Source organism: Myotis lucifugus, unplaced genomic scaffold (genome assembly GCF_000147115.1).
Source record: "Myotis lucifugus unplaced genomic scaffold, Myoluc2.0 scaffold_633, whole genome shotgun sequence".
Classification (NCBI taxonomy): domain Eukaryota; kingdom Metazoa; phylum Chordata; class Mammalia; order Chiroptera; family Vespertilionidae; genus Myotis; species Myotis lucifugus.
The window spans coordinates 164,247-190,608 of record NW_005871681.1 but is presented as its reverse complement, the minus strand read 5'-3'; the positions used below and the strand labels follow the sequence as shown (position 1 = coordinate 190,608).

Below are 26,362 nucleotides of genomic sequence, written 5' to 3'. Positions count from 1 at the left end.
TATATGTCCTTTCATTAAAGCTCTATCTGTGACTCTTAGATACTAGCAGCGTCTCTGCTACCATCCCCAGGTGTTGGGCTTTAGGCTTATCCAAATCACAGCGGACGGAGCAGAGGCGTGGCTGTGGGCCTGCTCGCTTTAACCTTGTGAAACCTGGGTCAAATGATTCAAAGCCTTAAATGCAGATGCACTAAAGAAATGGTAAGGGAACGGTCTGCAGGAGAGAAACTCGAGAGAATTATACTAAACCTGAATCATGTTTCAAGCCTGTTTGTAGTCATTTTAAACATTCTTCACTACTGTTTTTAAAATAAAATGTCAGCCATGTTTCATTCAGTTGAGTGTTGGGAGCCTGTAACCTACATGTTGGCTCAGTTGTTCCCCAGCTCCTTACACCACTACCCTTTCATGTTCGCAAAATCATAACCTCAACACTTGAACACATAACCGAAACCTATAGTCAAGCTGGTAGCCTTGAAAACGTCCACGTGATGTCTAATGTAAATACATATATATAGTGGCCTTTCAGGACTGTCACAGTAACACTTACTTACAGAGCTAATGTGTGTCCTACATTTTCAGGACCCTAGAGAGAGCTTTATACGATTCCTGATGTGAATTTCTCTAAAGTGTATATTTTTGTGTCCAGTTATATTATTTAAAAAAGTGTTACTTTGTAAAAATTGTACATAAAAGTATTGTATAGTTTACAGGGTTTTCATCTTGTGTGTGATTATTGCTTAATGCTTTTTAAACTTGGAACATTCACTTATGGTTAAATAAGGTCTTAAAAAATGTAAATATTCTGTTAATAAAATTAAATATTTTAATGATTTTTAAAAGAAAGTCTTGATCTGTGATTCCCTCTAGGGCCGGTTTAGCTGTCACCATAATCCTTTCTCAGTAACAAATCACAGCTTTATGCCTTCTCTCTGAATCCATTTCTTTCCCTTCACTATAAAATACTCTTGTAGGAAGACAAACAGTGAAAATTTAATCCATAAGTGAAAGCAAGTTTCTAAGCAGAGATGTTGTATATCAGTCCTTTTCCAGTTTTCATATACTTTTGTTTTTTTTAATCCTCACCTGAGGATATTTTCCCATTGATTTTTAGGGAGAGTGGAAGAAAGACGGCAAGAGAGAAACATTGATGTGAGAGAGACACATTGACACATGTGCCTCCCACATGTGCTCCGACCAGGGCCTGGCCAGGGAGGAACTTAAAACCGAGGTATGTGCCCTTGACCGGAATCGAACCCGGGACCCTTCGGTCCGCAGTCCGAAGCTCTAGCTGCTGAGCCAAACCAGCCAGGGTCATATACTTTTTACATGTCCTACTCCCAAAATATTACTAACCAAGCTCACACAGTTCACAGAAATACATTAAATTCAACATTCTGATTATTAACATGTATACTTCACACTGCAAAACAATTTCAAATAAAAGTTTAAGAGGTAGAGCAAAGAATTAGCACACTCAAAAGTCAGTACAAGTATATCTAATATAAAATCTTTGGCACATCAAAGTGATCTATCTTTTGGAAATTCTAATTTATATTAAAAATTTTTAAAAAGCTACCTGTATGTCATCCCATCCACAGTCTGTCCATATATGTTTACACAATGTTCACAAGAGCAGATCAACATGGCCAGGAGGCTTCTTCCCACACTCCATAAGCACTTTCAAGGTGCTGTAACCAAGTGTTCTTATGCATGTGGGGTATGTAAATGAGGAAACAACTACATATGAGAAGTCATCGCCCAGTAACAGTTACTAAATGTTTTAGGGGAGTTCCCTAGTTAAGGATACCTTGTAATTGCTAGCAGTTGCAAAGTATCAGATTCAATATGGCTTCATTAAAAAATTAGCAAAGATTCTTTGTCTTACCCTGGAACTGTTGATATGTCAATATCTTGAAATGTCTCTTTCCTTATCTGTATAATATGGTCCTTGAAAATAATTTTTGAAAGATTAAATGAACATTAGCAATATTTACAAATAAAAACTGAGACATTTCTTAAGAGAATGATACTCTTGATTTGATGGTTGTCAACAAGAAAAATGGGCCCTATGATTCTGGGTGAATTTTTTTAAATCACCTACCTTTTCTCAAGAAACTACTCATACTTGAAACTTAAACCAAGAGAAAGTTGCCTACTTTATTACGCACACAATTAAACCCGTTTTGAAATTAAAAAGCAAGTACAATGAATATTCATGATGCTCTTTTGTATAGTACTAATTTTCAAAACAAAACGCCACTAATACAAATTTAACTGCATAAAACACTAATAAAACTCCAAATGAAAGAAAATTTGGATGAGCATAGACTTTCAGGAAACAATAAAATCCTGTAAACTGCAGCTCAAATGACTCAAGCAGTTGATACCTAATCTGGCCACGTAAATGTCCAAGTTATTCAACAGCTAACTGAAAGGTTTCAAGGAAAATACTTGCTATAAAGGATTGATTTAATTTCATGACTTTTTCCCTTTACTGTACATTATCATCGATAATATAGACACCTTAGGAGATAACCATCTTCCCTCATAATTCTTAGGTGGCAAATTTAAAACTTTTTACCAATGAAAATGATAAAACGAATTACTAGCATCCTCTGGCTCCCATTCTGTCGGACAAATGTGACTTTACCAGGCAGTCACTGTGATCAGAACGTCCCTTATAACGACCAACCCTTGCCTTGGCACGTGTAAGAGCTGCTCAGGCTGAGTTTAAGAAAACCCCCACTGCTGTCCTGTAAAGCACCGTGTTCACACACCAAAGCCTGGCACCGACTCTGAGAGCCTCCCTTCCCCAAGTCCCCAAGTCCAATCGGCTCCTCTGAGCCGCCTGCCGGCAGGGACAGCAACAACAGCAGCACCCGATACGCGCACAGCCTGCTGCCCAGCCAGGCAGCTCTGCCACTGCTCCTGCGTGCGTGCGGGATGTCCCCTGCCGCACGGTTCCTCCACCAGGCGGTGCCAGCTCATGCGGGCAGAGGGCACTGTTAGCTGTGAGGCAGCTGCCCGGGGAAGTACGCAGAGGAGGAGGAAGGGACCGAGGCGGGTTTGCAGGATGTCTGCAGCGCTCCTAACGGGCCATCTTTCTGATGGTCTGCAAATGAGGAAGAGAAGGTGACGTGGACTCCCTTCAGCCTCGGTCCCCTCCCTCCCACCGCAATGGACGGGACGAAGAGGCCTCACCTGCAGTGCTGAAGAGATTCTGGCTGAGCCCCCGCAAAGGAATGCTGTCCTCCCTTTTCTTCAGATACTTGGGCTCCAGCCCTACATTTTCACCACTTAAGAGGAAAATAGTAATTATTTACTTAAACTCTTATTTTTCTCTTTAGTAGTTCATTGTGAATATTCATCTAATCTATATACTATATATATGTTTATAGTTTTGTTCAAAACAAATCACTTTAGTCACTGTTTTCTTAAGCAAATAACTTGTGTGCCCACAAGCTGCGGTGCCCTTCTTCCCAGCAAAGTGGATTAGAACATGTAAAACTAAAACCCGCAGAGCTGGGCTGGGATGTGGGAGAAACGAGCTCTCTGAGGACTATGCACACCTCCGGGCATGCCCTGAGAGCATCAGCTATTGAGACTTTACTACCTCCTCTGTTTAAATGAACGCTTTTCTTCTTTCTTTAACCAAAAGCTCTTTAAAGTCTGTGCTTCAGAGGGGTCATTATTAGATACCACTACACAGTCACACAGGGATTCTGTTAGATGAATACAAACGTGATATTTCAAAAAGAAAGCCATGTCCGCCTTGTCTTTTCTCCTTCTGCCACTGCATTCCTTCTCCCCAACCTGCCCTCAGCAGCTTCTCTCGTAGATCCTTGCAACAGGAAAGGAAAAGCTCTTGCTAAACGATGACCTTATAAACTTGAAATTAGAGGAAGGTCTTTTCCCCGTTTTCAGGAAAGATGAACAGGTATTTTTTCCATTTTAATTTTTTTCTTCTTTAATCTTTGATCCCCACTGCCACTTTTTACTAGCTGACAACAAAACCTAACAAATTTCAACAGAAAATGCAAAAAATAGCTGACCAGTCCTACTTTTATGGACACGATTTCTTGATTTTTGTTCTGCAAATATGATCGTCACACGTTGTGCAAGTCAGCTGGGTTGGTGTGTGACCTGAGTAAGTAGGTAAACATCCAGAGTGGAAAAGCAAGAGGCTCCCAGGCTGACTGCTGTCATATCGTCGGATGGCAGCTTTAGAGCCGCCAGGACAAGGGGCCGGGAGCTGGGGAAGCAGCCTCTGCACCGTGCTAGTCTCATAGTTTAAATACCCGAGGTGACCGCTCCTGCCCACCAGTGCCAGCAGGTGGCCCTGAACGCCATCACATTGTAACAAGGAAGCAGGCTGACAAGAAACCAATGTTATGAACATGAAGACCAGTCTGCACATCTGAGCTGTTTAATTCGGCCACAACTCGCTGATTCGACGGACGGCAGGTGAACCCGTCTGAGATCCAAGGGACAGGAAGGCGCTGGGCAGGCCAGCGGGGCCGAGCGGACAGGAAAGCTGCCGTACGTATGCATGTTCGCTGGGACAATCTCATCAGCCTGTACGCTTACTTGCCGAAGGGTCCCAGCAGGTTACCGAGCTGTTTCCTCAGGCTACTATCAGGAAGTAGTAAGATTTCTAGCTACCTGCCCGCGAATATTTGAAAGGGGACTTTGTTACATAAGAAAATATTTTAGAAAACAAAATTTTACTATATATCTAACTGCATCCTACAGTTTCAAAAATATATGAAAAACCCCTTTCTTATAGCCAAGAGTGACTGAATTTAAGTTCCATGGACCATCAACTTAAAATGTCGCAGATAAGTAGCAGGTGCCCTGGCTTTTCAGGCCCCGATGAAATGCTTTCAGATGATTTTCAAAAGGGCGAACATCACGCGTTATGTCAAGGAGTACTTACTTTTCCTTATCAGCGGAGCCGGGCACACTGAGAGTTGTTCCTGACTGAATATCCCCTAGTGACGGGTTTGGTTTTGTTAACTGCAAGTTAAACTGAACCTGTGAAGCGAGAAAACACCTCATGTAACGAAACTGGTGAGAACGGAGACAAACCTATACGGAGCGAGGTGCGTACATTTTTTTCCTGATAATCGAGAGCACAGAGGTCCAGGAGCACTACAGTTCATAACACAAACACATTTCGTTGAGGAGATTTAATCTGAGGATATTTCTCCTTGCCCCAGCAGTTCCTATCACACAAGCAAGATGAGCGGCGGAGACAAAGCACGAACACATTTAGACAAGTGTATGCACAGAGTTATTTAATAAACAAGGGCTAGGAATTCAAATTTTCCAAAAATCCATGTAAAAGTCCGAACCAAACACCAGCACGAGAGATGGAAGTCTATTGAAAGACATAGGGACTGTGACTGCGTGGGTCTCACGCCAGGGATGTGTACATGTATCTGCGTCAGGAAACCCACAAACACAAATCCCCACCAATAGATCAAAGAAGAAAAGGCACATGAAAACTGTCTACTTGTGGTAAAAACTCCTAATAAAGCCGGTACAGAGGCTCGTGTAACAGGATAAAATTAGAATCAGAAAGGTAAACGCTGCTGTCCTTGGCTATCAAGGTTCCACAGTCTCAAAATACCGGTTTTCCCTACAGCGCTCTACACATTTAACATAACATTAAACAGAAATAGGATTTTTTTAAAAAGCCACACAAGATGGTTTTAAAACTCCCTATAAAAAATCAACATGCAAAAAGAGAGGAAAACTAATAGTATCAGATATCAATGCATAATAGTTTCTGACCACCCATCATAAACAATTAGAAAACTGGACAAAACAAACAAAAAGAATGTTATCAAATACTGGACCACACTTCAGAAAAATTGGGCAGTTTCTTAAAAATTAAATATCTGCCCCACTCAGTCATTCTATTCACAGGTATTCACCCCAGGGAAACACAAAGGCTGCACACCAACGCTCATGGCAGCTGTATTGGAGTCAGCCCCAAACTGGAAATGACACGAACGTCCACCCAATGGCAGAGGGAGGAGCAAGCGTGGCCTCCCCACGCGAGGAGCAGCACGAGCAATCGGAAGTGAGGTGCTGATGCGCACCACCACCCGACCAACCTCAAACCCGGTGCTGAGCGCAAAGACGGGAAAGCGACATCCTGCCCGAGTCCACATCAAGTGTGGAGGCAGGTCACAGAGGCAGAGAGCACATCAGCTGTCGCTTAGCTGCTTGGGGACGAGTGGGGATTCACTGCGGAAGCACTAGGGGAACCCCGAGGAAAGTGTAAGTGCTCTAGCACTGCCTGTTGTGATGCTTTCACAACTGTATACACTGACTGACATTATTAAACTGTAAACCAGTGGTTCTCAACCTTCTGGCCCTTTAAATACAGTTCCTCATGTTGTGACCCAACCATAAAATTATTTTCGTTGCTACTTCATAACTGTAATGTTGCTACTGTTCTGAATCGTAATGTAAATATCTGATATGCAGGATGGTCTTAGGCGACCCCTGTGAAAGGGTCGTTCGACCGCCGAAGGGGTCGCGACCCACAGGTTGAGAACCGCTGCTGTGAACTCCACAATGGGAGATTTACGGTATGTAAATCATACCTTAGTAAAGTTTTAAGTTAAAAAGGCACCAGAAAGAGACTAAAAAGACAAGTCCAAAATAGGGAAATAACCACAGTAAAAATATAAAACCAACAGTAAATGTCTTGGAACATATAAAGAACATTCATGACATCATTTTATAAGGATTAAATCACCCAAAGATGAATAAAACTGATAAACAGGAATTTAATAAAAGAAACATAGCCCATAAATATATAAAAAGATGTTCCCCACTTAATTACCAGGGAAATGCCAGATAAGCCAAAATGCCTACGGCCCAGTTACTTTCCAGAATTTATCCTACAAATCGACTGCGTAAGGCCAGAGACCATTGCTGAGCACTGGGCGAAGACTGGCCCGTAGCAGAGCGCCAGCTGAATGAAGGGGCACCGTTCACACGCAGCAGACGCTAGCACAAGACCACCCAGTCTGCAGTCTCCAAAGCAGGCAGTGACCACAACTCCATCGAGTTCGAGAAGAAAATCCTCTAATTTTGACTTACACACTAGACCAGTGGTCGGCAAACTCATTAGTCAACAGAGCCAAATAGCAACAGTACAACGATTGAAATTTCTTTTGAGAGCCAAATTTTTTAAAACTTAAACTATATAGGTAGGTACATTGTTATTAACTTAATTAGGGTACTCCTAAGCTGGCCTTTGCTAAAAACGTCCTCAATCTGATTGAGGTACATTCACTGAGGTCGACCCCTTCCAACTCTCCCATCCTCAACTCGTGCATGAATCACACGCGCCTTCTCCCCCACCCCCCCCCCACCTGTGCCATGTCTCCCGTCGCCTGACCGACCGACACCCCCCACTTCTTCTACCGCCACTTCTTCAAAATAGACTTGCCCAGGCCGAAAACCGACTTCTGCGCATGGGCCACGAAGTTTCAATCGCGCTGTACGTGCGCCTGCACGTGGTATTTTGTGGAAGAGCCACACTCAAGGGGCCAAAGAGCCGCATGTGGCTCGAGAGCCGCGGTTTGCCGACCACTGCACTAGACAGTGATGTACTCATCCAACACATTACCTAATACAGTTTTTAAAGATAAAGTGGGTTTATAAGCTAATAACTGGCTATATATGTTTCCTTACGTGTTAATTTTCTTACCTTTGGTCCTGAAGCCGGGTGGATGGCATTTTTGGCAGACACGGGATGAGGGAAGGTGTTCTGGAAACCAAATGCAGAGGAGACCGGATACCCGATGCCACAAGTTGGGTAAGTCAGCCTACCATCAACCTAAAAATGAACACACACAACATTTAAGGATGAGAAATTGCTTCTAAATAAGCATTTGCTGATCCGAGAGACATTAGCATCTGCTATAATAACTGAGTTAACAGCATTATCTCAGAGGCCAGTTTTGTTCACACCACGAGGCTGGGGTAGCTCACCTTTCCCAGGGGCTGGGCAAGCTCAACCAACCAACCACTGGACCTGCCTCAAACTATTTTTTTTTAAATTCTTTTATTGATTTCAGAAAGAGGAAGGGGATTGAGCCCACAACCCGGGCACATGCCCTGACTGGGAATTGAATCCAACGGGTGACCTCCTGGTGCATGCGACGATGCTCAACCAGCTGAGTCCCACTGGCCGGGCTCCTGGAACTATTCAAACAAAGACTCGGAAGCATCTTGGTTCGATCTAATGCCCCACACCCCTCCCTAAAAAGGGGGACCATGGGATAGATTCACAGATCAATAAACCAATCAGGGATAAGATCATTTTCTGCCAGTGAGTAGAATCAGAGCATCAGTGTTCTTAACCTGACTATGGAGACCATTATTTGCGTTACCAATAACTTTCATTATAGTGACGACACCATTAACCAATGACATGGAAACAGTTTATTTAATGAGCCCAACTGAAACACAAATCTGTAGTAAATGCACATCAATGGCTGCATGACAAAAACACCCTTCACATGGCTGATCAGGAGTTCTTTCAACTTCGTAATTAAGCACCAGGCACTTCTTTCCACCTTTTGCACCTCAGCCGAAATCCTTCCCCCCCATCCCCTTTTTTTTTTAATCTTCACTTGAGGATATTTTTCCATTGAATTTTCCAGAGAGTGGAGGGGGAGAGACACAGAGAAACATCGATTTGAGAGACACACTGATGGGTTGCCGCCTGCACAGGGATGGAGCCTGCAACCGAGGTACATGCCCTTGACCGAAATCGAACCCAGGACCCTTCAGTCCGCGAGCTGGCATTCTATCCACTGAGCAAACCGGCCAGGGCTCCTTTCCCTTCTTTAAACACCAGGTACTACCTGGTTCACTAGAGCAGATAAAACTCAGTCAGGCATTTGAGTTTGAGGGCCTCTGCCAATGCACTCTGGCCAGGACTACAGAACACACCTACGGGTGGACACGCTGGGCTGATTACTGCTCCTGGCATGAGGGAAACCGCACACAATGAGGAACACAGGCTGCTGAAGTATTGACTGGAATGACAGCCATGTGCTGGATGACTTCAGGGACGGTTTCAGAACGTGGGGCTTTCCTGTGGGTTGGAGGCTATCAGGAGGTGAGGGTAGCTGAGTAAATGCCCCCTAAGGCAGGAGAAATGCATTCAAGCCAAAGCTGTAACTAGGAATGAAGCACTCATGTGACCAAGGATAAGATGGCTGCCCATTTTGTTGGTTTGGCAATGTCTAGATTTTTGTCATTTTTTTTTTCCTTTTTCTTTTTTAATCCTCACCTAAGGATATGTTTACTACTTTTTTTAGGGAGAGAGGAAAGGACAGAGAGAAACAAAAACCGGTTGCCTCCCATATGCGGCACAACCGGGGATTGAACCCGCAACCTTTTGTGCACTGGACAACACTCCAACCGAGCCGCCAGCCAGGGCTGGAGTGGTCTTGTTTTTGTGTTGAGCCGGCAGTCAGAGTGGGCTTGTCCGATGTCGACACTGAAATGCGTAGGTTCCACAGGCGAGCCCAAGGCCTCGCTGGGAGACCCAGTCCAGCTCCTAGCAGCACCTAGGTGCCTTTCTTGGAGGGAAAAGCACGAGATCTGCTCTGGGAGCTACAAGCTTCTCGCGCAGCAGGTTTTCTAGACTCTAGAGGTGAAAAGCCTCTTAACAGGGCTTTCCTCTTTCTGATACAATTCCGTTGAGGTCCCTTCCCCCACAGTTCCCAACTGGAGCCCAATCCTTCTCACCTTCCAGAGGCCTCCTGAGTGAGTGTGAGTGAGTGAGTGTGTGTGTGTGTGTGTGTGTGTGTGTGTGTGTAAGTTTTCAGCGCGTTTGGCAGTACTTTAGTTAATACCGAATGATTTCTAGATCTACTGACGTCTTACGAGAAGTGTGCCCTGGAAGCACAGCCTCTCTGTTAGAGCAGTCCACCCGTTCCACTTGCAGGGACATACCCTACTCGGTGCTAGTGACTGTGGACTCCAGGCTATCAGCACCAGCCTGTGTCATGGAGACTTCGTGACCACCTGGGGATACTTTTTGTTTTAGGGAATTGACTAAGACCTCTCCCACCTGCATTTAAATCTTACCATGTTAGAGCTAGGAGACAGTCCACTTCTGATCGTGCTGCTAGCATGTACCGGTGGAGTGGCAGAAGGTCCCAGCACGTCCTGCTTTCTCACTAGCTGATTATCATTTAGTTCTTTATTTAACCATGTGATCACTTATAGAAAACAACAAGAAACAAGGGAAGAACTTTATTAAGCTACTAGTGACCCGTCGCGCGAAGCGAGACCCGGGGACCCCCACCCCACCCCCGCGCCATGGGACCACCCTGAGTCCCGGAGTCCCACCCTTTGTGGCCGGCACGCCGCTGAACGGCCCCGAGTCCTGGAGTGCCACCCCGATGTCCCACCTCCGGGCTGAGTGGAGCAGCCACCGGACCCTGCCCCCGCTGCCCCGCCCCCGCTGTGCGTGCTGCCATCTTGTGATGGCATTATGGCATGGGGGTCAATTTGCATATTATCGCTTTATTATATAGGATTTTATTTTCCTTATAATTTTAAATATTAAAAATTATGCTGAGGTTATTTTTTTAATTTAAATTTTATAAAACTGCCTTATATAGCAGGAGAACAATATAGGTTAATTTAAATTTCTGTCATTTAAGATTCTTATTAAAAAAAAGATTCTTATTTTAGCACATAGAACTCCTTATTCTATTACTTTCATTTCAAGAATGGTATCTTACAGTTTATTTAAAGTTCACACTCATACCTGACAACCAGTATAATAACTCAGAAAAATGTTAAAGGCTTAATTTTGTATTTTAGTTTCAAATAATTTATATTATTACTATTAGGTAAATACGGCAATTAAAAAAGAGGGAAGAATTTTAAAAGTAAATTATAGTTAATATTTTTTTTAAATATATTTTATTGATTTTTTACAGAGAAGAAGGGAGAGGGATAGAGAGCCAGAAACATCGATGAGAGAGATCAATCAGCTGCCTCCTGCACGCCCCCCACCGGGGATGTGCCCGCAACCAAGATACATGCCCTTAACCGGAATCGAACCCGGGACCCTTCAGTCTGCAGGCCGACGCTCTATCCACTGAGCCAAACCGGTTCGGCTATAGTTAATATTTTAACACTTTTAATTCTGAGTCACTGATATAGGTGATAGTTTCTTTTAATGATGGTAACTGTTTTATAGGGCAGGTAATATAATTTACTATAGCAAAGACAAAAGGCAGTATATTTCAAGCAGAAATTATTTGCATATATCAATATCCTGATTTTCCTAGACTTTTCTATGAATTTAAGTATAATATTAAGGTTATGACTAAAAACAATGAATTTCATTTACATATAAAGGTAACATACTTACACTTTTCATTATTTTTTAGAAGCTGTTTGCTTTCCTCAAGTTTTTGAACTGTAGCTTCTAATTGTTCTTGTAATTTGCATACCTGAAATAAGTCAATCCTCGTAAGTATAAAAAAGACTACATTAAAAACTGAAGAAATGTACTGACTGATATTAATTTAAGAGTTCATTACTCTTATTGTTAAGTAATGAAGGCTCACCTATTTAAGAAATGAACACTAAAGGTATTTGAGTCATAACTAACTTTTCAAACAAAAATAAGTTATTAACTTCTGTTGAATCTAGTCATGCTCTTTGAAAAACAAAAAAGAAGCCAAAGCCATGCTCGACTATAACAAAGTAGAAATCTGAGGAAATGTGTTATCTTTTACAAATAATCACACAGAAGCATAAAACGTTCTCCACCTCCTGCTCTTTACTTCGGAGAGACTGCCCAACTTCTTGTAATTCCTTTTGTTCCTTTTGTAATTTTTCTTCCTTTTCGGCCAAGAGTTTCTCTTGCTGAATGGTGACTGTATTTTTCAGTTTCAATTTCCCCATCAAAGTTTTCAGATCCCCTTGTAACTTCTTGATAATTTCATTTGCCTGTAAAAGAGCTTCATATGTATATTTCTACATAATCCAATAAAATATTAACATTCTGTTAAATTTTCAAAGACAAACCTTAAGCAGTTCCGCTGATAATGATTTTATGGTTGATTCAAGTTTTCCTATTTGTACCTGATTTTTCTCACGGTGTTCTTCTAAAGCCACCTGATATATTTTTAAAAACATGAATAATTAGGGCCCTTTTTGAGGAAAAGCATCACTATAAATGTGATCATCAATTTGTTTACAACACTGTAAAATAGACCTTCTGTTCCTGGATTGTATCAAATGCTTCTTTTGTTCTGAGGACCAGCTGGTCCTTGTCCTTGATCTCCTGCTCTAGAACAGCCACTTTTGTCTGCAGCTGATTAGCATGCTTCTCCTTCTCGTGGCACTCGGCATCGAGCGTCGAGTTCTCTCTTCGCAGAGACAGCACTTCCTGCTTGGCCCGCTGCAGCTCCTAGAGGCGGTAAATAATGAGGCACTGCGAAAAAGCAAAGCTGCTGGTCTGGTTACCTATAATTAAGATGCTTAAAATACAAAAAGTCTTCAATAATTTTGAAGTTCTAGTACTGATGTGTTTTGAAGGATACAAAAGTCTAAGGGTATATGTAACTTGTAGATTTGGAATCCAGTTGTGAAACAGGCTAAAAACTAACCCAATCACAAAGGAAAATAAAACAATCCTAACTTGTGAATAAATTACAACTTGAAAAAACTAGCTAAGAAATTTGTCTTGAAATCTACAGTTTTAAAAATCACTTCAGTAATAAATACTGATTATAACAGAATTTCAAAATACATAAGATTAATAAATTAAAAACCTTAACATTCCACTATCTACACAGTGGCTCTCAAGCTGATGTGCATATTGAATCACCTGACGAGTTTTAAAAATCACCGCACTCACTGTACTGTGGGGCTCTGGAACCCAACCCGAAATATCTCCCAGGTCTGTCTGTCCTGATGCCTGGTTCCAGCCTCGGGAGATTCTGATCAGTTAGTATGAGGTATGGCCCGGGCGAGGCCCAGTAAGACCCCTCTAACTGATTTTAAAGAGAACCCAGGGTGAGAACCCAAGTCAAGAGTGAACAGTTCTGTCGCTCACACTCCTTTACGTCGGGGAAAAGCACCAAGCCCATCGCTCGATACCTCCTCAACTCCAGCCAGCTTTGCTTTAAGCTCTCTGATGGTGGAGTCGCCTTTGTATCTCCTCTCGGTGAGGTCTTTGTTAGCTGCTTCTAGCTCGGACAGCCTGCTCTGCAGCTGCTGGGTGTTGCGCTGATGGAGGATTTCTAGCTCTTTCTTCTGCTGCTCACGCTGCTGTTGGTACTGCACCTGCGCCTATTATATAATAAAATAGAGTACCAAATTCAAAGGAAAAAACTAGAAGTACAAATACAAGAAGATGTGAAGAAAAAAACAATCTCAGTTATTCTTCTGTGTAATTATAAGATGTCCTTGTTTTGAAGAGGAGCTGTTTTCAATCATGAACTTCATGAAGGAGCAGGTAAGGTCAACAAAGGCAGACTGACACCCTAATCTCGCTCGTAACTTCTGCTCCTCCTAAACACATGTTTAGATGCAGGGAAGAACAATATAGGATGAAATAAAAAAGCAAACTGTAAAACAGTATATATAGTGTGAACCAAATGAGAGGGTACATAAGGAACTTACAGTATTTGCTTAAACAAAAACAAAAACAAACAAACAAAAAAAAGAAACCACACACCTAAATTTGTGAAATCAGCAAGGTATTGTGCATTAGTTCAGCCCTACATTTAGTAGTTACATTTTAGCTAAAATAAAATCTGAACATGGTATTAACTGTGTAATACCATGTTGCTTGTTTGAATCATACCACAAATGTATCTTAATAATTTCTGTTGAGCACTATCAAATCCTAAATACTTTTTAAAAATAAACTACACTTTTCTGATTATGACAGTTATATATGCTATTAAAGGCACAAAGAAATCACAAATGACCAATAATCTCATCCAGGGACTCATTCTAAAGATTTAGGAAAAACATCCCTCATACATATTTAAATTTAACATATTAGGACTAAACTATTTATACAATTTAATCATGCTTTTCATTCCCTTACCATTTGCACCTTCTCACATCATTAAAAAAAACTCTGTAAACATGTGAGTAGTTGCACAACATTTCACCCATAGCTGTACCTTCCTTCATTTAATCCCTGCGCTACTGTGGTCACTGAGTTTCCAATTTTTCACAATTACAAATAAAATGATTCCTATCATTGTACATAGATATACATCCAAAATTCAGACTATTTCCTTATGATTAATTATAGGTCAAAGAGTGTGAATAAATATAAAGCTTGATACAAGTTCTAAAACTGCATTACAGCATGTTTTTCCCCCCTCCCCCCGCCCCCGTTCCCCTTTTCTTTCTCCTAAGCTCCAAAGGCCATTCTTTTATCTCTGTAACTTGTTTCCTGAGCCCACCCAGCCGAGCTGGCTCAATTCTTCCATGGCTCACTTTTTATACCTCTGTGAGTTTCTAAATAAAGTTTTGCTTTTAAAAATAAAAATAATAAAAATAAAATTAAAATAAATAAAATTGCATTCCAGGAAAGTTGTACCCATTCAAAAATTCCTACCACAGGTGCAGGAATTTTTCATAAAATACTTTGGGAATGTTACATTACTACTTTACAAATTCCCTCATTTTTTAAAAACTGGAAAGGGGAGAAGGGAGCAAAAAAGATAAAACAAGTAAGAGTCCAGATAGAACTGCAAGTGCCGCCCTGGAAGACAACACTGAAGGGCGATCCAGGGAACAAGCAGAGCCTGGGAGAGGTGCTAACCGCGGCCGGCTAGGGGAACACACGCTCACGGCAACCGAGTCACAGGCAGAAAAAGGAGAAAACTGGCTTTATCCCAGTGACCATCACCATTTTGGAGTGAGTGAGTGAGAGTGAGTGTGTGTGTGTGTGTGTGTGTGTGTGTGTGTGTGAGATTTTTTTTTGAAAGTTGAGGGACAGAATTACATCATTTAGATTTTCTACTTTATTTCAGATGATTCTGATACACATCCAAGTTTTAATCACTGCCCCATAGAATATCTATCAGCAAGAGGAGAACAAAGCAGCTGGTTTTAAAGTCTCAAAGGACTGATTCACAACCTATCAGAAAATGCAGTAGGGAAGGCAAACAAATCCTTCAGCCACTTGACATTATAGTATGCAACATCCATTAGTATTTTATCTGGGTATATTGCAATCTCACTTCTAGAAACAAGGAATGTTCATTACAGCATTATTTATAATAATCAAAAATTTGAAGCATTTAAATGTCCATCAGTTGGGTAAGCAGTTAAATAATTTATTATATCCAAACAATGAATACTACGCAGCCACTGAAAAGGAATTGCTGAACCAAAAAGGAATGATACCTACAATGTCATGTTAGTGAAAAAACATTACAGCCAATAGATCCAGGAGGATCTCATTAGCAGAGGACAAAACCAAAACCCAATGTGTGTACACACCTATTTACATAAAGAAGTAATATGCAAATTGTCCTATACTACGTCACAGTAACGACCGTTCAACAGGCTGGGCAGGGCTGCGCGCAGCGAGGGGTGGAGCTGTGTGCACAACCAGTCACCAGGAGATGCATGGAGCACCTATAGGTCCCTGCCCTGCTCCCGCAGGCAGCGGCAGCAGCTCCCTCCAGCCTCCCGAAGCGGCGCGGCTCCCGCCCGGCTCCCGTAGAAGCAGCGAGGTGGCCTACTGTGCGTGATATCTCGCTCTGGGCCACTAGTGTATCTATAATTATATATAGTTTACACATTTCAAGTTTTATAAATATAAACAAATATTTACAAATTACGTATTATTTACAAGTATGGAGAAAAGTCTGAAAAACCCATTAAATATTTATAGTTTATCTCTGGGTAGTAAGACTTTGAAGGAGACAATTTTTATAGACTCCATAAAGTCCGAACACTTTAAAGTAAGCACACATTACTTTTATAATGAACACTATGAATAAGCAGTAACAAAACATTTCCCCCGTTCCCTCTGATGTTCATACCTGCAAGGCCTTTTCCCTCTCACTGGTCAGCTCCTGAGAATGCTTACTCGACAATTCTGCTGTGTGGGATGCCCATTCATTCCGTAACTTATCTAATTCTTGAACTTTTTCTGATAATGTCTGCATCAGAGTTCAATACAAAATAGTAAGAGTCTCTTGAACAGGTCATTAGGTTAGAACATGCCAATATAACAAGGATATCAAGGAATATGGAACCACAGCTTTTCAAGATATACACAAAGATTTTTTGAATTTGAGGAAATCAAGATTAAAATAAAAGCAGTTTCAGATCTGCAACGGCCCACCGGTCAAGCTTGTCTATCTTTAACCTTTCAGTTAAATCTGGCTCTTCCCCACCCAGTCCCCTCCTCTGGCATGAAGAAGTAAGTATAAACCCCGGCTGGAGCCAGACAGTCAGAAGCATTCACTTAACACGTGAAGCCTAGGCACAGGCTCCCAAGGTGGGCCGTGCTGTGCAGAATAGCGGGTTATCAGATAGTGTGGTCCTCAGTTTCAAGTACTAGGAGCAAAAAGTAATAGCTATGACTGAAACGATAAACCTACCAGAGGAATTAATTCTAAACATAACAAAAGGGGAAGGTTTACAGACAAACTGAAAGGCCATTTTAGACAAGAGGAATGAGGGAAACAAGAGGAGCAGAGAAGGAACCTGCAACAGACACTATACGTTATCTTACTTAATGAAGACCTGGAGGAAACGTGTCATATGCTGGGATAACAAAAGTGTTTGGATGGAATAAAATATCAAAGAGTTAAAGCATCCGGTTAAGATAACTAACTGGTAGGAAAAAGGTGGGAAAAGGAGGAGGAATTCTGTGATAGCATGCTTTAAAAAAAAATACACAGAAGCCTGGATGGGATTCCAGAGGCAATTCAGAGCCAATGTTTGGATGACTTACAAAGAAAAATGAAACCTGATTTACCTTTTGTGTGAAATTCAGTTGCCTAGTAACATCCTCTAGCGATTGTGTCAATGATAATTTTTCTTCCTGTTTATAAAAATAAAATGATGTCGCTTACCATTTAATTATGCTACCGCTCAAACTTTAGCAAAGTACAGCCTCAACATCAGGCTGGAGTTTGTTAGAAACTTGAATCACAGGCCCCACCTCAGACCTCTGAGTCAAAATCTGCGCCAGCGAGATCCCTAGATCTGTGTGCAATTACATTTTGAGATGCACTGTCTACAGCATTTGACTAAGGAGACTTCCTGAAAACGCTTAAGAGGCGTCCCAATGTTGGTACAGAGCACTTGTTTTATTTGCACTTATTTTATTTCATTCAATTTAAGATGGGCTAGATATTCCTACACGTATTGATAAGCTGATGAAACTATGACACCCAGAGTTTAAGTGACCTGCCCAAGATCGCAGAAAAGAAGTCAAAACCCTGGGACCTAACTTTCTCAGTTCCTGGTTCAGGTCTGTCTTTGTATCTTGAGTAAATGAAAAATAAATAAACTCATTACATGTTACAAAAATTTCTGGACATCTTACTCAGAAAACCAAAACTAAAAGCAATATAGCTCGTCAGTGGTTTATTGGAGTCCTTTGGTAGTTATTTTAAAAGAATACCTTGAATTCAAATCTTACCTTGCTACATTTCAAACAGCCTGCTAGAAACTTCTTTATCTCCACATCACTGCCAGGTAGAAGTTTTAGTGAGAGGTGTGTAAGATGCTTAAAAGGATTTGTCTCTACCACATTTAGAAGGACAGGAGAGTTATCCAACACAGCCGCTGGAGACACTAACTGCAGCAGGAACCTTGGGAAACGAAGGGTCATGTTATCACACGGTTATGAGATAGTGAAACTCTCCCACTGAGTCACCATGACTCAGTGGATCATCAATGATTAGAAGGATCAGGAAAGGGGGCATATTGGAATCCTAGGGGCCAATATGAAAGACTCCCAACGGTAAAATGTGATAAACTGGTGTAAATAGTAAAACGTGTAACTTGGATAAGAAACATGACTGATTGAAACATAATGAATATATTAATGCCCATGATTTCACGATGAAAGACAAATGAGAGAAAGCAAAGAACTAAAATAAAAAACTGAAACCACAAAAATAACTACAGTACCAACTTCTTACTCTAAAAATTGACAATTTAAAAGAATTAAGCATTTATCCTTTATTGTATGACTTTTCAGAGTAATCAAATCTCCCTAATTGATGAGGGTAAGTTCTTGATTATGAATGAATTATAACCAATAAATATAGAAAGAATAGGATTAGAAAAGCATAATTTTGTAGTCCCTGCTGACATAACTGAGTTGATCAACAACCATCAGCTGAAGAAGCAACAGATAAAGCTTGGAGAAGTTTACACTGAAAGGATCAGGCATCAGCATCTTATGCCCACATGCGCGCGCGCACACACACACACACAACCACTTATTCTCTTTTTCCAAGCTCATTATAAAAACATACACTTGATGCTATTAAATATTTCAGATAATGAAAATTAAGAGTAAATATTGCTGATTTTAATCGTGAGATTAAGTAAATTTAGGATTTATTGGAGCCCTGGAACCCCCGTTTTTAAGATGGACAGGGACACCTGTCACACATAGAGAATCCTGTGCCATCCACCTGTCCTATACAGAGAGCTGGTGTTGAGAGAAGGCAGGTGACGCGGTGCTCTGAGACTCACCTTGGGGTTTCCTTGGCATGCTCCTGAGTACACTGCTGAAGCAGATCTATAAATTTCTGCGGGAAAGCTAAAAAGTCTACCAGAAGACCTTGCTGGAATTTTAAACTACACAGAAAACAGGAAAAGATATTTTTAGAAAATTTAACTACTATCTTTTATTATAATTAACACCCTGGAAGATGATTTTTTCTTTACTAACCATGCATAATCAAGATTTAATAAACTAGGGAACTTTGATTTTTATAAAATTTATTCAATGAGAGGGAAAAGGTCAATAAATTTAGCTAAAGATCCAAATTTCTGAGCGATTGTAAGCAGAACTCTAATAATCTATGAAATACTTATTTTCCCAAAAACGTTCTGAGTAATTATAAATAGTCCAGTGTTCCCAAAATCCCTAAATGTTCCTAATAGGTATGTATGTATTTCAAAGAGAATAGTACCAATACATTCATAGAACTTAAAAACTCACTTATTCCTAGATTAAATAAAAGATCAGAAAAGTAAATTTAGTTACCTCTGAAAATCTTCCTCCGATATAACAAGGTTATAGAGGAAAAATGGATCAGTGTCATCGGTCAGACGGATAACTAAATCCTAAAAGAAAGTGATTTTTAATGTGTTTAGTAGCTGTACCTTTGAGTAAAAAGTGAGATCACCCAACATCAATGCATCTGCATCAGGCTTCAGCTGGCTCTGCTTCCTGGAGCTGCTGGCTTTCCCTAGTCCTACAGACTTCCATCTTCACAGGGGGACTTATTCTGCTTCTTGAGAGCCACGGGGGGAGGTGTTAGGGGGTTAGGAAGTTAATTAAACGCTAGGAGCTTTAAGTTTAGGAATATCATCCTAGCAGAGCCTTAGGAAAATTCAGACCCAGCCCTCTTGCTACACTATGACACAATGACAAAAATATTCTTTACCACTGACTATACCATATTTTCAGTTTCCTGCAAGTTAATTGTCTGGTATTTCAAAAGTGGCAAACACACGAGCAGAAATCACAACCGTCCACCCTGGGAAAAAGGAGCATTTGTCTCGGGCAGAGGACGGGGTATCAGGTGACATGCTGCCAGGCTTCCTCCTCCGGGCCACCCTCCTGCTCCAGATGGCCTCATGTGGAACCCACCTGCCTCAGTCTCAAAGGAGTCAACACCTTTCATCAAGACCTGCTTCCAGACCAAGTTGGCCGTGTGCCAGCTCCTCACAGCAGCCAAAGCTGACAGAAAAGTACACCGACATCACGGACTCAGAGGACACGGGTGTCAGGAAAACAGGCAGAGCAACAAGATGATGAAGGAGACAATAACGAAGCAGGCACTGGGGTCAGAATAAGGTTCCGCTTGACATGAAACCTACTTGTGGCGACTGAGGAACTGTTAGGGGTCCTAGAAAAACCTACACCACCCATGAGGAGCTGGAAAATGAAGGGTCCCCCGGCACGCACAGGAAGAACATGGATAATCTCTTCCAAAAATCAGCAATCCAGGCATGTGCTCTGCCTCAGAATGCCCTGTTCTTCAAGCAACTGCAATGGAAGTACTTCCTGAAATCCACCCCAAGATGCTGTAAAAAAACGAAGCTGCTGCCAGTACTCCCAGGTCCCTGGATGTTTTAGAGAAAGCCGTGGTGGAGAAAACAATGCCCTACTTCTCAGCTCTGTAGTCTGTATCCATCTGAAGACCATCTAGGACCGATGCTCTAACTGCCGCTCTTCCAAAGGCAAAGTGAAAGATTTAAGAATATCTCCCTGCAGAGATTCATCCATCCTGTTCTCACATGCACACCAGCAAATGCCAACTCTCTAGGGTAGCAACAGATATTCTAGCATCATAAGTGTCCTGGGCAAACCTCAGGGACCCAGCCTCCCAACCCCCATTCTTCTGTGCTTTAGAAATAGGTGGTATCGTAGTTCATTCCCCCACTCGGGACCCGCAAGTACAAAATGGCCCCAAATTAAAAGCAAAATAGGTGTAAAAGAGATCTCACATTCTTAAACCACAAAAATAATTACCTGCAATGTAAGAGAAATTATAGTTCAAAATCAAAGTGAATACCCACCTTTCTGTGAACCGGATTAGACACTGCTTGCAGCTCAATGCTCACTCTAACACTGACTCTCCTGTGTGAAGACACAAGCCCGACCGTCAGAAGCCGTCACAGGACAGTTACCCCCCCTCCTATATTAGCTGCAGGGTATTCACATGTGAGGTGTTCCTCACGTGTGAGATGCTGGGAAAGCACCCTGGGTTCGAAGTTCAAGTTCTTCTCCCACTAGTAAGTAGTAATCAGGTCTTTACCCTGAGGCTAGATTTGTCTCTCCTGTAAAAGGGGGTTGTCATGAGGATTAAAAGAGATAAGCGAAGGGGAAGGCCTAGTACTAGCCTGGACCATAACCTTACTACCCTGATTCTGAAACAGCATCTGTTGAAAGGTAAACCATCAATGTAATAACTTCTCACATTAAAAAATTACCAATTCAAATAATCAAGTGATTTATGAGAGATTCCATTTGAAAAACTTAAAATGTGATGAATGTTGAGTCAAGGACTAGAATAACATATTCCCTCCCCTCACACACATAAAATTTTTTTTTCAGATCCACAAAGTACATCTGTTCAATATACTCCATGCAGTACATGTACAGAAGTATCACCAACAGGTTACCACCTATCTTATTCTAGAGCAGTGGTTCTCAACCTTCCTGATGCCGTGACCCTTTAATACAGTTCCTCATGTTGTGGTGACCCCCAATTTCATTGTTACAAATTGAACATCATTAAAGCATGGTGATTAATCACAAAAACAATATGTAATTATATATATGTTTTCCGATGGTCTTAGGCAACCCCTGTGAAAGGGTCGTTCGACCCCCAAAGGGGTCGCGACCCACAGGTTGAGAACCGCTGTTCTAGAGGAACTCTAGGCCCTAAAAGGAAGAAACTGTAGCTTTCCACATTCTATACTGCACCCTGCAGAATCCAGTACTGAACAGAGGCATACAAATAAAGGTGCTCATAAACATTAATCAAATTGAACAAAGATATTTAAATAATTAGGAAATAAAGGGAAAATATTAGTGAAAAAACATCTCTACATAAATGGTTCTCAAACTATTGTGCTAGAATTAAATAAGTAACATGGAAAGAGAAAGAAACAAATAATTTGTTCAATATTAAGTTATTCTTATAAAGGTGTGTTTTAAACCTTTCCCACAGCCCACCACTACTTCATGCTACAGAAATAAAAAGTGTGGACAGAGCAATGCGCACGGATGGGAAACCTGGTAAGAGCTGACCAAAGCTAGATTCAATTGCTTTGATTTTTTTATGCTCTGACTTATAATTTTATATTGGCTTAAAATCTTAGCTCATATGATGAGGTTACCATAACTTGTGTCTGTTCTCTGAACACCACAAAAATAGGAAGAATTATCTTTAAACCCACAGAATGTTTTGTTTCTGTTTTGCTAGTATTGAGAGCAATATATGTAAAACAGATCAGAGTCCTACTCCAATTCCACTTAAATTAAGCATTCTTGGGGGGTGGGGGGAGAGAACCTTCCCATTTCCGAATTTGTAATAGTTTTCCAATCATATTAATGCTTTTGTTGCATATATTCCAAATGCTTATATCCATTAGATGTGGGGAGAAAAAAGGAGGAAAGGCCCACAGACTAAACCTATTCCCATGTTTACTTCAACTCCCCCACGCCTCCCCAAATATCTTGTAGAAAAATCTGTGCTTTCAGAGGATATACTATCTGAAATCAGAAATCTTATTTTATCCATTGTAATGGCTAATGTCATAGGAACATTATGAAACAAATCAATAAAACCTCAATAAAAATGCTATTTCTCAAAATTAATGCCACATTCTGAACAATGCATACATCTACGTAACATCTTCCTTGTCAGGTAAATCTGGCATTAGCAGACCTGGATTCTAGCCCAACTCTGCCGCCTAGAAGCTATGACTTTAAACTCTCAATTCAAACATTCTAAGCCAGGTACTGTGCTGGGTGCTAGGGTTACAAACAGAAACAAACATGGTGCATGTCCTCACTGAGATCAGATGAAATGACTTGACCCCAGATTTGCTTCTGATTGTATTGTGGGGCTTCCAGAGAGGGGGGGAAGTCACACTCACTGAGCGCCCACACTGAGCACTAGCCAGGCCCTTGGAATAAACCACCTTAGTTAACAACAGTCACCTTAAGTCAATATCATTTGTCTTACAAAGGGAGAACCTGAGGTGCAGTTAGAAACCTGGTGAAGGTCACATTGCAGAGCCCAAACCAGGAAACAGATTTTTCACCGACATCATGCCATCTAAGAAATAAAGTCAATTAATTTCAACGTAGGCAACCTTGAACAGACCCTGATGTGGACGGGCTCGCAGACAGACCTTGAGAGTTGTGCAGGAAGCAGCACTGGAGCAGAGGCGAGCAGGACTAGAGGCAGCGCACTGAGAAGGAGCTGCGCTCGGAGGGGAACGAGTAGCCTCGTGTGACTAGAATACTGGGGAGAGGAGCTCAGGAAACACAAATGAAAAAGCAGGTTGGTGTCAAATCATGTTCAACATTTTTCATCACTCTCCTCCAGACAGTTCTCCGAGCAGTGCCACTGTCTTCCACGGAACTGCCTCCTTCTCTATGACGTCAGTAATTTGTAAACTTCATGCATTAGCCACACGTTAATAATAGGTAACGTTTAGTGAATGCGTACTATGCTCCAGGCACTGTTTGTTCTAAGCACTTTAATATGTATGAACTCACTGCAAATTCATAATACTCCCATGAGGCAGGGACTTTTACCATCGATTTAAAGATGGGCACAGAGACATTCACTAAACTAACAAACAAACAAACAAAACCGACAACAAACCTGTACAAAATGAAGGTCAGTAAGTGGCAGACCTGGGATCTGAGCCTGTGCCTGTGCTGTGCTGCCTCCCCGGGAAAACTGCGGCCCCTGTTGAAGCTCAGTTCCCTGAGGACCAGAACGAAAACCGGGGTTTTCTGTTGTACTTTTGGGGCTGGAAGTGAGGAGGCAGGAAGCTTTACACTCCTAGCACCCGGACAGCTCCTGGTACACAGTGGGCATTCGTCAATGTATTTGTTGAGGGACCTGGCCTTGAACACTTAACTAGAGAGTCTGATTGTTTCCCACAGGTCAGGGATCAGCAAACCTTTCTGTCAAGGCCAGACAGTGAGTACTTTAGCTCTGCAGGCCGTGGGTCTCTGCCCTTGTAGCTAAAGCAGCCACAGAGGATTCCTCAACAAATGAGAATGGCTGTGCTCCAATACACATAAAGCTTTATTCACAAAAATGGGGCCATGGGCTCTAGTTTGCTGACCCTGCTACAGGGGATAGGAAAGGTCTCTAAACAGGAGGGGGAAAAGGGTGACACTGTGTCTTAAATTCTGAGATATTCTCAATTACTAGTAAATGAGAGCCGGAGGGTAAGCGCAGCAGACAGGAGTAATTAACCAGTGAACAGCTGTGGGCCAGCTGACAGAAGACGGCGGAATCCGGGCTGCCCTCCAGGTGGCTGTTTCTGCGATTAGCTGAGAGAACGCCTGCGCCATCCAACGCCAGGAGCTTCCACCTGCGGCCCACAGCGAACCCCCACAGAGGACGCCTCCTGGGGACTGCACACCCGCCCCGAACCAGCCGCCTCACCTTCGCCCACCCCTTTCCCTAGAGCCAGTGTCAACCCTCCTGACACAACTGATCAGACTCCCCAACACACACACACACACACACACACGACGTATACACACACTCGCCCACTCCAGCACAGCTTTTCCACGCGCGTGCTGCTGGTAGTTTAGGTTTCATGCCTAGCAATGGCCCAATAAACCCTTCGCTTTAAAAAGACCTTCAGCTGTGGCAGTTAAAATGTTTTGCTCAACCACATAATGAGATGGAGAAGAGCTAGGAGTTTCGATATTGGAATCAGAAATTATACCCTCACCTTTCATCTTTCTATCCTCATTCTAGAACAAGAAAGAATGGAGGCCACGAATATGAGCCACATCATAATTTTACATTTTCCAGAAGCCACATTTAATTAACCCAACATACCCCAAATATCGCCATCTTAACACATTGCGGACCAGTAGTTTTATTTCCACCTTTACCCAGTGGCCAGATAAGTTCCTATTGAACGAGTACGAAAAATGATTTACATAAATGTTAAAGGGGCGCTTTAAAATTAAATACCCATTGCATTTTGAAATTATTTATTACATGTTCTTACAAGCTAGTATCTTTTTAAAGTATGAGACTTTGTAAAACACTGTGTAATGTGAATCGAGAATTCTCGCGATCCGTGGGCAATGTTAATACACATAATCAGCATAAAAATCGAGATGTTTTACATCCCTTTTCTTCACAGAGTCTTCGTGGCCCACTGTGCATTCACTCTATGGCACATCCGTTTGGATTCGCTCCAATTCAATGTCCAGTGACCGCAGCGGCCGACACCCTGGGCAGCAAGAACGAATGACCGACAGAGACGACCCGCACATCTCCGCCCGCAGTGACGGTGTGGCACCACCGGGAGGGCCGCCTGGCTTGCCCACGGGTCTTGGACCCAATTGCACTGTATACTAGTTCCACGTCACTGGGTAAACCAGTGTCCTCACCTTCCAGCCACATGTTCCCACGGGACCCTCCAACCACCACCTGGGCGGGCACGTTATACCAGTTCACAAACCAGAAGCTAACGAGGGGCGGAACCAAGACAAAACTGCGATCTCCTGGGGGGGTGTGGTAAAGAGAGGAAAGGGGGTACATGGTGATGGAAGGAGACTCCACTCGGGGTGCTGGACACAATACAATACGCAGAACTGTTCCCCCGAAGCCTCGGTAATTTTATCAACCAATGCGACCCCAATAAAACCAATAAAGGGGCGGGGGCGGCGTGGCTCAGTGGTTGAGCCTCAACTATGAACCGTGAGGTCACCGTTGGATTCCGGGCCGGGGCGCAGCCCCGGGTTGCGGGCTCCATCCCCAGTGGGGGGCGCGCGGGAGGCAGCCGAGCAGTGATTCTCTCTCATCATTGATGTTTCTCTCTCTCCCTCTCCCTTCCTCTCTGAAATCAATAAAAATATATTTTAAAAGAAGGGGGGGATCCCACTACCTGACTTCTGGTCTGATCTCCCCACTAAAGCGCCGCCCCTAGTGAGAGCTGTCACTGCGTCTGCCTGTGAGATGGGCCTTGACTCCCGCCGCCCCGGCTGTCAACCCGGGAGACAAGGCCCGTCGGCCCGACCCTCGGCCCCACCGCGGGCCCGGCGCTTGGCCCGTCGGCGGTATTTACACGAACGAACGACTGAAATTTCTGGTTGGCCCCTCTGGTTTTTCGCCGATTTCAGTCACGTAACGTGTGGTCAATGGGGACGGGCGATGCACCACCACACTGGCTGTTCTGAGGCGAAGCTCAAGTGTGCTTCTGGCAGAATCCCGGGGCCCGGAGCCGGCCTGAGGCCCAGCGCGACCCGGCCGGGCCCACGTCCCGCCTGTCAGAGCAGAGACGAGCTCGCACCTTCCACGGTCCCCACACCAACTTCAACTCTGCGGCGGGCTCC

The 26,362-nt window shown here is 42.6% G+C and overlaps 1 protein-coding gene across 1 annotated transcript in view; it reads right to left on the bottom strand.

Annotated features, from left to right (window-relative positions):
* Positions 1-1,369: 1,369 nt before the first annotated feature.
* The window catches only part of SASS6 (SAS-6 centriolar assembly protein), a 25,407-nt gene continuing 414 nt past the window's right edge, over positions 1,370-26,362 (bottom strand). Inside the window, exons 2-17 of the mRNA XM_006105073.3 lie at positions 20,827-20,887; positions 19,286-19,365; positions 18,769-18,873; positions 17,702-17,873; positions 17,033-17,098; positions 16,089-16,208; positions 13,171-13,362; positions 12,284-12,478; positions 12,094-12,183; positions 11,836-12,015; positions 11,432-11,513; positions 10,132-10,265; positions 7,736-7,864; positions 4,940-5,037; positions 3,205-3,299; positions 1,370-3,115 (exon numbers count right to left, since the gene is read on the bottom strand). Of these exons, the coding sequence (XP_006105135.1) occupies positions 3,009-3,115; positions 3,205-3,299; positions 4,940-5,037; positions 7,736-7,864; positions 10,132-10,265; positions 11,432-11,513; positions 11,836-12,015; positions 12,094-12,183; positions 12,284-12,478; positions 13,171-13,362; positions 16,089-16,208; positions 17,033-17,098; positions 17,702-17,873; positions 18,769-18,873; positions 19,286-19,365; positions 20,827-20,887 (1,906 nt within the window). The 3' untranslated portion in view covers positions 1,370-3,008. The remainder of the gene's footprint in view (positions 3,116-3,204; positions 3,300-4,939; positions 5,038-7,735; positions 7,865-10,131; positions 10,266-11,431; positions 11,514-11,835; positions 12,016-12,093; positions 12,184-12,283; positions 12,479-13,170; positions 13,363-16,088; positions 16,209-17,032; positions 17,099-17,701; positions 17,874-18,768; positions 18,874-19,285; positions 19,366-20,826; positions 20,888-26,362) is intronic.